General features: G+C 41.3%; 1 protein-coding gene across 1 annotated transcript; it reads right to left on the bottom strand.

Moving 5' to 3' along the window:
- Nucleotides 1–198: 198 nt before the first annotated feature.
- Nucleotides 199–10052, bottom strand: si:ch73-352p18.4 (inositol 1,4,5-triphosphate receptor associated 2). Its single transcript, XM_035386966.1, has 13 exons — nucleotides 9900–10052; nucleotides 8023–8092; nucleotides 7124–7196; nucleotides 6643–6670; nucleotides 6354–6494; nucleotides 5067–5198; nucleotides 4825–4969; nucleotides 4109–4155; nucleotides 3711–3761; nucleotides 2955–3037; nucleotides 1925–2065; nucleotides 1418–1531; nucleotides 199–1206 (listed from the first exon to the last, which is right to left on the bottom strand). Exons 1-13 carry the CDS (start codon nucleotides 9909–9911, stop codon nucleotides 1056–1058), a joined length of 1188 nt encoding a protein of 395 aa, XP_035242857.1. The 5' UTR covers nucleotides 9912–10052; the 3' UTR covers nucleotides 199–1055.
- Nucleotides 10053–15338: the final 5286 nt, after the last annotated feature.

The following is a 15338-nucleotide window of genomic DNA, read 5'->3' as shown; positions in this document are numbered from 1 at the left end:
GTAAAGCGTGAAGGTGGTCACTTAATTAAATACTGCGAGATATTCTCAATTCTCTGATGAAATAAGAAAGTTGTGAGCAGGAGTGTTGAGACATCTTACAATGACTTTGATTAATTGTTTTATACGAAGACAAACAGCCATTAAACAGTATTAAGGACTGAGGGCCAGATTTCTAAAATGTAAACAATGTTGTCAGCATACAGGGAGAAATATGATTTTAATGTCAACGTGAAATGTCAATGTTCAATCTGGATAGTCTCAAGAATCTGTGGTTCAACTACAAGTGTTTAAATGCAGCAGTTCAAAATAAACCGTGTGTGTAACTGAACGCACTGTAGATTAAGTCCTTTCCACCTCCGTACAGTCCAGGCCAACCTTCTCAGAAATTACACTGGAAGTCTTTACTCTCCTTGATGTCTCTAAAATTGATGCTTTAAATATTATAAAAACACCTTGAGAAAGTTATTAGTGACAAAAAAGATTTCAAAAATATGACACATAATATATCTTTGCATTGTGAAGATAAATTCTTGGATGCGAGACCTCCAGGGATAGCAAGGCTGCTGCTGGATTTGGCCAGTCAGGGAGCACTCCTCGCCTGCAGACCAGTGGAAAAACCCAGGGCTTCTGGAAGGACTGCCTGTATGTCCATAGTGCCAAGGCTTTCCTGAAAATAATTAACTAATGTTGACTACAAATGTGTTTCATTTCCTTGTCCTTTTGAAGGGTAGGTTTTTAGGAATGTTTTTTCAAAAGTCTAAGCCAGTGTTCTAGAACTCCAATGCATTCAATTACCAATAGTGATTGTTACATCAGCATTGGAATGTTCACTTAAGAACATTCTAATCACAAATTTGCGACTTTACTCCTTAAAGATTTAACTGAGTCAATGCAGGTCTGTTACATCACGCATTCTACTGGGTACATTCGATAGACGGTAGTCATGGTGACCTTGGATGTCAGCAGCACCTCGGTCCTTTTTTCTCAGAGTCAAATTTGCATGCAATCTTGAGCAGCTGAGTGCCTCTCGTAGCTGGTGCATCAGTACAGGGGAATCATAGCCAGAAGAGGGGAGCTCTTAGGCGCCAGAGTAACACTCCCAACAGTATCACTAAGTAAAGTGCAATCAGAAAAATCCAGAGAAGTGTCCAGTAGCAGTGAGACAGCCAGGCCATTGGGGGGCGCTCTTCATTCAAGGGTGTAGATCTAGGCAAAAAAAAGAGATTGTTATCAGCAATCTGACTGAAAGCACATAAGGAAAATTGATAAAGCACTCACTTACGCATAAATAGCTCCAGGTGGCCCAACTTACTATATCGACTGCCTGCTCTCATAACATAATTCCAATGCTAAGCATGCTGTGTCAAAGAAATTTAGCAGAGGCAAAGAATCTATCCGCAGGTCATAGGTCACATACAATTCAGAGGAAACTTGTTCGGAGTCACTGAACTGGAGGTCGCTCCCTGTGCCCAAGCCCTGGTCTTCCTCCGACTCCACTTCCTCAGCTTCCTTTGCTGCCACATACTTCCTCCTGTGACACAGAGTGTCCTGTAATGGACTAACCAACAGGACTACATTACCCACTGTCCTTTGCAAACAGAGGGCTGACAAATAGACACACACAACACACGCTCCTGTGACAGACTGGCACTCCATATCCTATGTTGGGATCTGTTGGCCAATGACCAGGAGACATCATACCCACAGCACAGGGCCCGTGCCTCGTAGCCGGAAAGATTATCTTTCAGAACAATGAAATTACCCCCCAAAAAAACACAACACTTTAAGAGAAGGCATCCACTCAGATCAGTCACAGGCATGCAAACACAATACAGGGGCCAAAAGATGAACAGGCGCAAATGTGCAATTACGTTGACATTGTAAAATGTGGATGTGGAATGGAACCACTTGCTGTAAGTTGTACCTTTTAACATAACTGGTGTCAGGATCTTCTTCTTCTTGAGGGCTGTTTGTGGGCAGCCCCAGCTGTTTTGCAGGGGGGCTGTCCTCTCGGGATTCAGGGAGGCAGGTCTTCGACAAAATTTCTTTCGAGGAACCGGGTAGTCTAGAAGGACAGAGAAGATAAGTCCCGACCACATGCACAGACTTTGTGCACACGAACACCTGTGACATTTATATTTGTTTTAGAAATCATGAGAAATATAATATGAAGGCCATGAAAAACTAAAAATGGCAATTGAATTGGTTCAATTTATTAAATGTGGAAGTCAGGAGGAAATACTTAGGTCTGTATTAAATCCATATTTGTCCGTAACTTTGATTGACAATTAAACACAAATGTTATTGTATGCTGAATTAGTTCTGATTATTGAAAGAAATATAATTTTGTATTTAATATTTAGCCAAAGTTAATGCCATATGTTGATTGAATCCCAGCCTAAATCTGTTCAAGTTGAGTAATTTAGCCTCAGGGGGATATAACTGAGATTTTTAAATTTGTAAAAGAGAACAAAGCAAATAACAAGATTTTCAGTTTGAGTTCAGTCAAAAGAACATGAGGGTATCAGTAGAAATTTGTGAGAGGTGAGATCAAGAAGCATGTTTTACACTGACAGTTGTCAATGCTTGCCAAGTCACATAGTAAAGGTAATGAACTCTCTGGGCATTTTCCCAATGCTGAATACTCTATATGTACTGAATGTACATGACAAGCTTACACAGGCTACATACGCTGTTGTCATCATTATGTATTCTTAGGTTTATAACCTTCGGAGACCCAGCCAAAAACAAGTTTAAAGATTTTTAAAATTTTTTTAGACAAAATACAAGTGGATGCCAAAAACCAGGTTGCAGTGAAAATACATTTAAAAATATGATTCATTTAATTTTTTCTTGAATGTGCCTAGGTTATTGAGATGAATTGGATGATATGTTCCTATGAAATGTATCTGATAAACAGCTGCCCCTCCCCCAAAGACTACCCACTCACCCACCCAATTGCTTTCTCTGATCCCACAGAGTCAGCATCCCCATTGGTCGTGACAGTTTCAGGTAATTTTGACTCCAGGTCATTGATCTGTGGAGGAGATAAATAAATCAGAGTGCAGGTTTAAGCATCGCACTCCCACAATGCACTGCAAACAACTTACACGCACACGTCCATTTACAGTACACATATATTTCCATTAAATTCCCTTAACAGACACTCTTATCGAGAGCAGATAACAATGTTGGAGAAACACAGGTGCATTCACCGGATTAATATGAGCAACAGTGCCCATCCTGGGTGACAACAATCCCAGACAGTGGGGAAAGGTGCTAAAGCACTAGCGCAGGGTAACTATGCTAGTTAATATGAATGCATACAGATTACATCCATAACAACCCCAAGGAAGAGAAAGAAAACTTCATGAATTTTACTTGAAAACATTTAGAATAACAACAAAGACATTTCAGACATTTCAATTGCAACATATGTGTTTCAGGATTCGATCCTGACCAAAGGACACATCACTGTATTAAGTGTTTCAAGGTGATGGATCTCAGTATTAAAACAGATAAACTCAATTAAGTTTGCCACCTTGCTTACAATCTCACCCAAATTAATTAAGATTCTTTTGAGTATCTCCAAATATATTCTCCCTCTCCTTTTAATAAATAATTAATACCACATTGTGCTTCATCACCCAAATTTGTTCACATATAGAAATTACTGGTCTTGCAAAAAAAGATAATTCAGCCATGTTTACCTGAGCCATTGTTGGTATTAGCGTGATGCTAACTCTTCTGCGAGTGAGATACTAAGAAAGAATAAAAAATGAGAGGTCATTTTCAGGGTTAATGTGGGTGGGAAGTTCAGACATGCATTAATTTGCATGGTTTGGCAGTCCACGTGCACAAAAACCACTCTAACAGTTCACACATGAAGTGTACAAAAATATAAGAAAATATTACCAGTACTTCATAACTAAATTTAAAAAAAGTAAATGACATAATTTAGCATGTAGCTGAAAGGAGTTCATATGTAACACAGGCTAGTGGAAGTCCCAAACTGAAGTACAGTTTAACTGATCAGAAACTTAGTCACTTTTGCTACCTGGTCAGCTGCTTGAAAAGCAGTCGCTTACAAATGCTGCTGTGTTATTACCTGCTGGGATGGTTGCCTTATGAGACAGTGTCTGATATCGCCATCATCTGCAATATCAGAAAACAATTCTAGGTTACTGCACATATGCACATATAGCCAGCAGAGATTTGCACTTATTACAATAGTACAGGAAAATTGAGGGGGGGAGGGGGTTGGTGCCACAGCACTTTTTTGGTTAAATTTGTGTGATACCTGCAGACAAATCATCATGGTCAATGCACCAATATAATAGGATGTGGTGTAAAAAATATACTTGGAGGCAAGAAGGTACTCCCTACTGACCACCTCTTTTAAAACCCCTTGCAAAGACCCTAATTTGTCACATTTCTTTGAACTTTCCCAGACATTTTAATCCAAAGGCCCCCAGGCATTACCACCTTGTGGCTATGGATCCCCATCCATTGCATTTAATACACTTGTGCATGGATCCATTCATTATACTGTAAATAATCTGTTCGCTATTTTCTCATGGATCTCCATAAGACTTGCAAATATTCAGTACAATATGAATATTGAGTAATTACAATGATCACAGTACAACCAAGAATGTGTGAACTGGACACAACCTTTGAATTCAGTCATTTATGTTACATGGAAATATAGGCAACATGTATTCCACATTTTTCAGAGGATCCCCAGGAGTTTTAAAACCCCCACATTTGTGTCAAAGTACGGAGTCGTTTCAGTCCCCCGGGCCGCTAGGTGGCAGCACTTGCCTGTGGAATCACTGTACATACGGCCGCGCGTCCTGTGCACCAGCCGCCTGGTCTCCTCCAGCTCGGAACTCTCCGTGGCATGGCGACGGCTCAGGTTCTGCACGTGGGACACCATCAGCTCCACTGCGTGGGTCACACGGGCCTCCTGACACATCCAGACCCAGATTTCAGCTACGAGACTGGAGCACACCCCCCACCCCCCTGCTCACTTCCTTATAAAGGTGGAAGCTGTCAGAGCGTACCTGGTGCACAGTGCCCAGCTGTTCAGCAGCGGTAACAATCTCCTCCATCGTTCCTCCAATGTTCTCCAAACTGAGCTCTAGTTTCTCCAGGACCGCTGTGCGTTCCCTGTCCTGACACCTCACCTTAAGGGACTAGACACACACAAGCCTAAACATTAGTACAATACTCATTTCTGTAAATATTTTACCTGCATAACCATATTATTTTTGAATAGACAATCTTATCCAGGCCAACGTGTAGGAACATCATGGGCAGATACAGACTGAGCTGATAGAACAGAGGCATGGGTACAGAATAGTACATACTATAAGTACAGTAAGGGTAATCATCTACCAAAAAATTGGAAAAAGTACACAGTCATAGATACCTTTTCTCAACTATCACAGGAGAAAATCTGTCATAAATTCATAGCACAAATGTACATAATATCAACAAGAGGATTTATGTCACAAGCCACATGCATACATGCAGTTATTTACATATGTTATAGATTATAATTTGAGGTATTTGTATTTATGCAATATACTTTTTTTTTTAAAAGATATGCATTCCAGGACAGAGAGTCCAGGTTTAAAAAAACCTATTTTTTAAATACATCGATGGCAAATATTGTCAAATAAAATACAAGAGCTGTCATCAGATAAAAGAACATACTTCAGGTACCCGTACAAATTGTTTTGGACTTTAAGCCCATGTTGGGAATTACAGAGATTGATTACATAACATAATAAGGAAATGCGAAGGCGGGCACGGAGAGGAGGTGACATGCCAGGATCAGATGGCATGAACTGGCAAAGCTGAGGCATTTTTATGCGTGTAGAAAAACCGGTTTTGCCGACACAGATAGTTTATCTGACATCAGAAAACTCCTCTCTTGAGGAATTCTAGGATTTCATTACTTGGGCAACGGGTTTGGAAATCTCTGGGTGACACGATGGACAGTTACACCTCTCCAAAGTGCGATTCCCGGCTACATCCCGGCACCATCTCGGTCAGGGTTCGATCCACACCATGGGGCAGCCGGCTGTACATTTTCTTATTTAAAATCGTATTTGATTTGCTTTGTGAGGGATAAAACCGCAGTGCGTGGGATGTGGGGGGGGGGTGTGGGGGATGTGGGGGTGGGGTGGGGATGTGGGGGGGGTGTTGGGGGGATGTGGGGGTGGGAGGGGATGTGGGGGGATGTGGGGGGGTGTTGGGGGATGTGGGGGGATGTGTGGGGGGGATGTGAGGGGGGTGTTGGGGGGATGTGGGGGGGGGGGGGGGGGGTGGGGGGGGAGGCTCACCTGCAGCGTGTCCTTGGTCCTCTCCAGTTCCTGATGGAGGTTCTCCTCAGCCACAGAGCGGTCGTGCTCCTCGGCCTGCAGCCGCCTCTTCAGAGTGTACTGGTCACAGCGGAAGGCCAGGGCCAGCTGCACGAAGGAGTCCTGTAGGCAGAGTCGCCAGTTTAGTGTGGCACACCCAGTAACAATGGGGATTCACCTTTGAGAAGAAAGTCAATTTAAACAGGAAGTGTTTTCTTATTAAGCAACGCAACAGCAATGCAGTGATTAGCCATCTGTGAAAGACGCTCACCTCCACCTCTTGTTCTGTCATCTCCATACTGAGTGACAGAGAGAGTGAGAAAGAGAGAGAAAGTGAGAGAGTGAGAGAATTGACAAAAAAACGACCAAGCATTGACAAATATATACAGTATATAATATATATATATTTAAAAAACCACATGTTAAAATTTATTGAAAAAATGTAACTGGATTCTTACACAAAAACACAATGTTCCCTGCCTGACAGAGTCAAAAACAGTTTCTGAAAAAAAGCACACCCTACTACTCAAGCATTATCAGTTTTCAGTTTTCAGAGATAAGGAAGTAATCAGAAAGGGAGTGAGAGAAAGAAAGAGAAACAAACATACAGAGAGAGAGAGAGAGGGAGAGGGAGAGAGAGAGAGAGAGAGAGAGAGAGAGAGAGAGAGAGATGGCTGCGAGCCTCCGTTTGTGAAAGCATAATAAAAACATAAACGGGGTTCTGTGTGAGTGGCTGTGGAAAGCCTACACACCTGCTGAGTCCTAGGCGCTCCAGCATGGGGAGGTTCTCCCAGGACGACTCCAGCACACTCTCCGCGCTGAGCTCTGTGAAACAAGGAGGACGGCTCATTCACCATTAGCGTCAATCTCCGCTGCCGCACGTGAACGCGAGCCACAGCAACACGCAGGAAATGAGACTCACTCTGCGCAATTCTGCCATCGTGTGGGAGAAATGTGAAACTGCAACCTGCCTTCGGTTTGACATTGTTAAACCGTTCTGAGCCTAAGAGTCCGTGTCAAGCAGCTGTTCATTCACTGATGACATTTTGTCAGCTTTTATTCCAGGTTGCTGTGAAGGAATTTGTGAATTTTGTTAATCTGAAACCAGGCAAAACACAGCAGTTCTGACAGCATGAGGCACGCGTCATGCAACTTTAATGAACAGGCGCCAGAAGGAGAAATTGCACGATGTAAGCAAAGATGGCATTTCTACAAGAAATGCACAGCAAAATATTAAAACTTTGACAGAGTACTAAATGTACATTTAAAATTAAATGGCATCTAGACATAGGAAAGGAATTCCTGTTTTTGGCATGTAACGATTTTGTCCATTTCAATGAATAAATCATGAGTCTTAACCCTCCAATTGGAATGTTTTTTCAACATTCTAAGTCAACATTTTAGAACTCCATTGCTTTCAATCACCATCAGCATTAGAATGTTCAGTTAAGAACATTCCAATCACATGTTTGTGATCTTACACCTCAAGGAGTTTTAAACAAAAACTCTCCAGGTGAAGCAAAACACCATAACGTCAGCTGATTACAATAAATGCAGAGCCTGATCCCTGCACTTTAATTATTCCATTTTTGTGTTTTTTCATGTGCCTTATTTTGTCCAGATCCAGGCACCCCAGGGTGGGATTTCATACCTTCCCCGCTGTCGTCGCTGTCCCCCAGGATGCTGCCATAGTCTCCGGGCTTCTGTTCTCCTGCCGAGGGCTAGAGAACCAGCGAAAATGGCAGTTTACAGCCAAGAATGAAAAAAAAAGAAAGCACAGAAAACAGTCTCCACAGACCAGTCAGTTACTTCACATCCGGTGACAAGAGAGGGCCTGAGAGGGACTAAATGCGAAATAACAGCAGATGTTTCATTTCTATGGAAACGGCTCTTTCCTGTCCTTCACTCTCCAGTCTCGTAGGGGCTTCAAATCCTGTCATTTCAGCAATAATATTTTTGGTACAGTGACGACAAAAACAAAACCAAACAAAAAAAAAAAACATGGTGCATTCAAATTTTAAGGACTCTGCATTTAGAAAAGTACGTCCCACTTCCCAAAACATTTATCATAATTCTACCAATCATGTCGCTCAGTTAAAAATACTCTGCTGTTCTGTGAGAAAATAATCTTTGCCAGTGGTTGGAATACCTTTGCTTTTTTTTTTACATGGAAAGTAACCTCTCTCACAGTCACAGATATACTGTCATTATTATTAGACATGAATTAATACACATTATTAGTTCGCTTAATATATTTTCTTATGCAGCACAATGTACACAATGACATTTCTTATACATTATCCATTCAGTAAACTGCATATCTAAGGCCCCTTGTTCAATGATACAATGGCACTGTCCCACCTGTTGCAACAATTACCGCAATCAATTTGTATGCTATGCATTTTGGCATTTTGACTTGTATCTCCCAAGCACACATATTAAAAGCAAGAAAAGTATGCCATAATTTGTATGCATCCGAAACAGTGAAGGAAAAACAAAATCTGTTCTGCTATTTGCCCGTGAAATACAAGTTTATTGCAAATCTGCATTACTTAATTTGCTTTAGCTTCAACCAAATGCAATGCAAATGCAGCGCAAATTCAAATGCCAATGCAAATGCGAGCGTGAACCATTTCTGGGCATTCTGAGCCTGTCCCTGCAGACAGACTGATTTACACCGACCCTGGCGAAGGCGAGAACGCATAGCTGTGGCATGAGGAGCGTGGGAGAGAGGGCCTTTTACGGAAGTGAATTTTTACTCGTTCCCTCGGCCGGCGCTGTGGGCGTACGACGCACCCCGCTGGGCGGTGTGTTCCTGAGAAGATTCTCCGCGCTCCACAGCTCCGCAGTTAACCCCTTCAGAGCCGGAGGTACGGCGATGGCGAATGAGAAGAGAGAGCTGTCCTAGATCTCTCTCTGTGGTAAATGCCTCGGTAAATTCCAAGCCTCCCCCCCCCCGCCCCGCCCTGTTTTTTTTTGATCATGAGATTGTTTCGTGCAGAAGTTACACAAGGAGTTATGTAGATGTAATGATGGTCAGAAGAAAAGAAAGAGGACGTAAAAGAAGTTTCACACAATGACCAGAATGGCAGATGTTTTAAAACCATCTCCCAAAGTAGACTGAAGCCCCACCTTTTCACTTTGCATCTCATTTTCCTCAACCTCAACCCCCTTGTCTATCAATTCTATCAAGTATCTTAGAGCAATTAATACATATTTTTTATTTATCCCCCATTAGTACAGGTTGTTCTATTGAGATAAAACATATATTCTACTACGGACACCTTAACACTACATTTTTGGGAGATTAAGTGAATACATTTCACAGAGTCGTTGACTGTGCAGTTGAATATAAATGGTTTAAACACAACATATTACACAGTAGGAGGTTCTAAGAGCGTTAGTCATCCTTAGCAGTAGCAGGACTCTGGCTCTGGTCAACCTACTTTAATGTGCTTTGTTTTGTATCATCCAGTTCTGCTAACTGGATCTAACTGAAATATAAACGTGATTTAGATTAAAACTTACCTGGTCATTCATAACACAGGCAGCGGGCTCCTGTAGTGGACATAGGCTGAGATCTGAGTCAGGAATGTGCACTGCTGCAGACCACAAAGTGTCACTGATGATGATGATGATGATGATGATGATGATGATGATGATGATGATGATGATGATGGTGATGATGATGATGACGATGATGATGGTGGTGATGATGATGATGGTGATGATGATGATGATGATGATGCTGATGATGACTCTCAAAGGGAAGGTGAGAATAACAGATTACAGCAGCTTCTCATCATGTTAACACAGCACTTGTTTGACGTTTCATTCCATTATGGAACGGTCAAAGTTAATTTCTCAGGGGTTCAGTGACACATTTTAAACATTTTCTTGCTATTTATATACTGTAGTTCAGCTGAAATATAATGTGCATGCAGAGTACCTCCAGAAGCATTTTATAGCTTCCCATTTTTGGAATTGCCTCAGTTAATCTGTATATGGCAATTGCCCAGTTGGGCCAGTTGGGTCAGGGGAAATTAAGCGATGAATATTAGACAAATTGACACTCGTTACTTTGAGGTTTAAGCTTGGCACCGATGCTTAATGCAGTTCGCCAAAGGAGATCTTCCAAGGAGGACATCGACACTCACTCATTGAGACCACAGGGTTCTCATGTGCCTTTTTTTTCCTCAACTCACTGTGGAAACCTTGTCAAAACAAGTACTTCATGCATCCATAATGGACTTTTGAAAGACTAATGGAGTCTCAATTTAGACTAGCTCAGAAATGATTGGAGATGATTCATGCAGTTGAATGCTCTGTTCACTTGTAAGGAGTAAAGTACTTTTCCAAGTACGTTTACTGAGAACCAAAAAATAGAGATCACGTGGAAGTGAGTGTCTTAGCAGTGCTACTCTCTTTACCTTAAGGGGTAGAGTTTAGAGCAGGGATTCTCACTCCTTCTGTGTATGTTGTTTTTGTTCCAACTGCAGTTAAAACCAAAGAATTGTAGCTATTTGTGGTTATTAATTAAACACGTTTAATGACTAACATATTCAAGGGGGGAAATAGGAAAGAATGTAAGCACATATTTTCAGCAACCTTAATTGATCAAAAGGCTGTTACAAAAAAAGAAGAAAAAAAGCTAGTTTAGGGGAAGAAGAGGCTTGTCATGCTTTATATTGTGTTTGTACAATACAAAGAGAGGAGGAAACCTTGTACTTGAACAAACACAAACGAACACCACTAAAGACAGCATTGCATGCAGACACTCTTATCCAAAGCGATTCACACAGATTACATTATTTGAGATACAAACTATTTTTGAGGCTGGACGTTTTACTGAAGCAATTCAAGTTAGGAACCTCACTCATGAATGCAACAGCTGTGCCCCAGCCAGAAAACTGAACCTGCAAACTTAGAGTTATAAGGCCAGTTCCCTAACCATAAAGCTATGCTAACACAGACACGTCCTGCAGCATCGTTTGGAAAAATGACAACAAGGAAAGAGCATTAAAATTGCTCAATTATACAGAGACAGGAGGTAAGTGTGCAGGAGAGACTGTGGCCAGTGGTTCTGCAGCATATCACCACTCCATACAAAGGCAGACCTTAGTGCCACACAATATGATGCCCAGTAGGTGTACACTGGGCAGACTGACTGCCGTGGCCTCAAGCCTATCAATGAGCCAGCATGATCACAGTGTCTAAAGCAACAGCCACCCATTATTCCCATTTTATCTAAAACTGGATGTTGTTATACAGGTGTCCAATTCCCAGCATAACACCGTGGCAAAATCTTCAAGATGGTGAGGGCACAATAACAGCCAGCATTATGTATAATGTCCAAACTAAGTTTCAGGTGTCCTGGTTTTAGTTGGGAGTAATACACTCTGTCTGGCACATGTGCAAAAATCCTAAAGCAAACTACCCTGTCAAACTAGGAACAAGGTTCAGGAAATTGGCCCCACTATGAAGTAGTCATTTATTATCATGACAAAAAAATAAATCATCATCATTATCAGCATAGCTCAAATGTGTACATTAATCTGTGTGTGAATCTCTGAATCACCCATAGGTTAGTGCAGAAAACTGCAAACTACGGTTTTTCTAAACAACAAAAATTTCTGAACAACAACATGGCACATATTAACAAAATAAATATCCTTTCACACCCAGATCATACAGTTCTTACCTGGTTTGGAGAGCAGAATGAATCCAGACATGCACTGATATTTACTGCGCTTGCTATGATATACTGCCCCACACCGTGTCAGAAGTAATTGTAGCTCTGTTTGTTCCACTCTCCACCCAACCCCATCCCTCTGTTTCTCAGCAGCTGTTTATTCTGTGACCGGCTGAATTCTGTCTCTCTAATACAGACGCATGGCAGCCACTGTGGAGAGGAGGTGGGGCAAAGGAAATGGTGGAGCCTACACTCTCGGCGCATGGACCTCAATCTGGGGCCTGGCTAACAAAAATCTAGTAAGGTCTACCCTTTGCTTGATGTATGGGTCTCCTCCCCCCCCCGCAACAATGTGATGTATTCACTCTCAAGAACATACTTGAAAATGCAGGGAATTGCTTCCTGGCCATTAACTGGCACACGCTCACCACAACATTGGCTTAACCACCACAGCCAAGATATGAGTCATGCGCATGCTTTTCAGACATGCTTGTAAGCAAAGAAGATGCAGCGTTTAATTTATGACCTCAGAGCAGCTTGTGTTCTTTAAGACTGCGTACACAGGGCTGGCTTGGCAGCAGCAACAGAGTACGGGCAAGACGGACGCTGAGCTGGGCTGCCTTCAATCACTGTCAAAGGCCAGCCGGCCTTATCAGAACCAAAACAAGCTGACCAACACAGGCCGAGCTACACATTCACCAACCCTAAAAAAAAAAACACGGCAAGGGTAAGAAAACACACGAATAAAATGCTGAAAAGACCACCCTTACCTTGATACCACCGGTATATTCAGCTCTTGCAAATTCTACTTCTGCATCTTGGTAATGAGGCTAATCCAGTTAGGACACAAGGCTGCAGCAGACACTGACCTCGGAGGATGTGCCCCCTGACCCCCCGCCATTTCCGAAGGAATTATCAGCGCCGGATGCGACGGTTTGTAAACAGTCGCACACATTCTATTGTAGGAGGCCCTCTTGTGAGTTTTAGACCGGAGAGATCTTTGTAACAAAATAATGTTAAAATGTTAAAACACAATATATGGGATCTTCCTCTTAATATGGATACATTGAATATACACAACATATACACAAAATATATGTTATTCTACTCATGTGCATTCATTCATACTTCCTTTATAAATGGCTTATGTTACAGATTGTTTTATATCGCGATTGTGTATTAAAGGTTAAGTAGTTATTTAGAGTAAACACCCATTATCAGAATTACAAATACACAAAATCCGATTTAAAGAATTCTGCCACTCAATGTTCATGCCTAGAGAATAGGTTGGCCCTTCCTGGACTGAATATCATGTGCCAGCAGGCTGTATATCAACAGCAGGGGGACCAAGTGCATTAGGGAAAGACTGTGGGCACTTTTAAGAGGTACCTGTATTCTCAACCCTTGTCAAGCTGACTATTTCATTTGAAGGAAGCTGAGGGAAAGGGCGTCCGTAAGTAACTCATTCTGTGCCTGGATCACTATCCACATTTTACACACACACAAAAAATGCAGGACCAAGTGATGGCTGTGTTGACTTTGGACCAGCTATTGGGAACAGATTGCACTCAAAGCCTTTAAAACAACACTGCAGAATGTCACTGTCTTGGCAACTAGTTGACGTTAAGGTGTGGCTGTGCCCGTTCTTGGCCGATAAAAACAGCTTCAGGACCATGCTAAACTCTTTGAAGAGTAGGTTTTTTGGAATGTTTTTTTTTTCTCCAGAATTCTAAGGCAGTGTTCCAGAACTCAATTGTTTTCGTTAGTGATTTCTACATCAGCATGATTTCTACATCAGGTATGTTCAGTTAAGAAAATTCTATCAGCATTAGAATGTTGAGTTTCAAATCACATATTTGTGAATTTAAACCTTACAGGGTTAATCCTGTGAATACGCCAGGGGGGTGATGATGACATGGGAAGCCAGTGTGCTTCACCTTACATTGCCAGACACATGCAAGGGGTTTGCGCACCACATGCTCCACAACAGCCCTGTACACAATGTGCATAGCTTGGGTAGTGTTCTGGGTCAAGTTGCAGAGTTCTGGATCAAATTCATACAGGGCAAAAAGGTGAGTGACACAGTGAAGGCTGGATGTAGAGTGCTTCAGATGTTGACACCCATTTGTGCTTGTGGAAGTCCTGGTTCTTCACGTTGATCTGGAGAGTCACTGTTTCTGCCGACCTGCACAAATGAGAGAACTGTTGCTGGTGTTATTGCAACACAATATATTGGTGTTGTTTTTCTTTATATCCATGTAGGGCCAATATCCTCCAGAGTCCCGGCAATTCATTTTTGTCCCCTGTAGAGGAACCGTATATCCTACTATACACGCTACAATTTCCAGTTTTTGTAAAGGTAGTAATTAATAAGAAGAAATATATTTATGATTTTTTTAGAACAGTTAAAAAAACAAAAAGTATGACTATCTTCAGAGCACAGCCTGCACATTATTTAGAATTTATTCCAAGTTAACTGCAGTCCATGTCAGAATTGTCCTCCAATGGATGGCGCTAAAGTGCTTAGGAAAGACCTATTTTGTTTCGTTATCACAAACTAAGCATCGTCTACCAGGCTTACTGGCAGTATATATTGCATATTGGGCTTCACATTTCTTTCACCTTTCACTTCTTTTACTTGAAAACTTCTACATCTCTAACAGCAGTATTTGTTGGTCAGCAAAAATATGGTTTGAGCTAGGAACATTTGGTAGAAAATAAAATACAATCATACAAATATTATTTTGTACATTTGTTTTTAAATTCTTGTTCTGTATCTCCATATTAATTATTTTAATTGCATCTTCATTTTGACAAGTATCCTAATATTTCTGATTGTATTAAAATTCTCTCTTTAGCAGTCCTAGATAAAGGCATGCTAAATGGTAATATGATTAATATTTGTGTTTCCGCTTTATTTTAATCATGTTTCTTTCACTGGTACAGCATCCTGAATATTTGGGCGTTAGTTGAAGAAAATTTGTAATTTATATTAACTTTTTAAAGTACTTGTTTGAAAATTCTGTGATTATTTTGATGTATAAACTTGGAAAAAATTACGGACCCGGAACAAATCGACTGCGATGGACTAGTGCCAGACAATTAATTTAGTTATATGGAACACAAAATGGTTGATAATGTTTACAAAATTGTTTTTAGATGTGTCTGTAAATCTTCGATTAAATCATGTTAACTACAATGTCGTTGCATTGTGGGCCCTGCGGAAGACTGCTGGAATGACTGAAGTGAGCTTAGAAACTAATGTATATAATGTA

The sequence above is a fragment of the Anguilla anguilla genome, chromosome 13 (genome assembly GCF_013347855.1).
Source record: "Anguilla anguilla isolate fAngAng1 chromosome 13, fAngAng1.pri, whole genome shotgun sequence".
Lineage (NCBI taxonomy): Eukaryota > Metazoa > Chordata > Actinopteri > Anguilliformes > Anguillidae > Anguilla > Anguilla anguilla.
The sequence above is the reverse complement of the archived record's forward strand: the minus strand, read 5'-3'. Positions and strand labels throughout refer to the sequence as shown.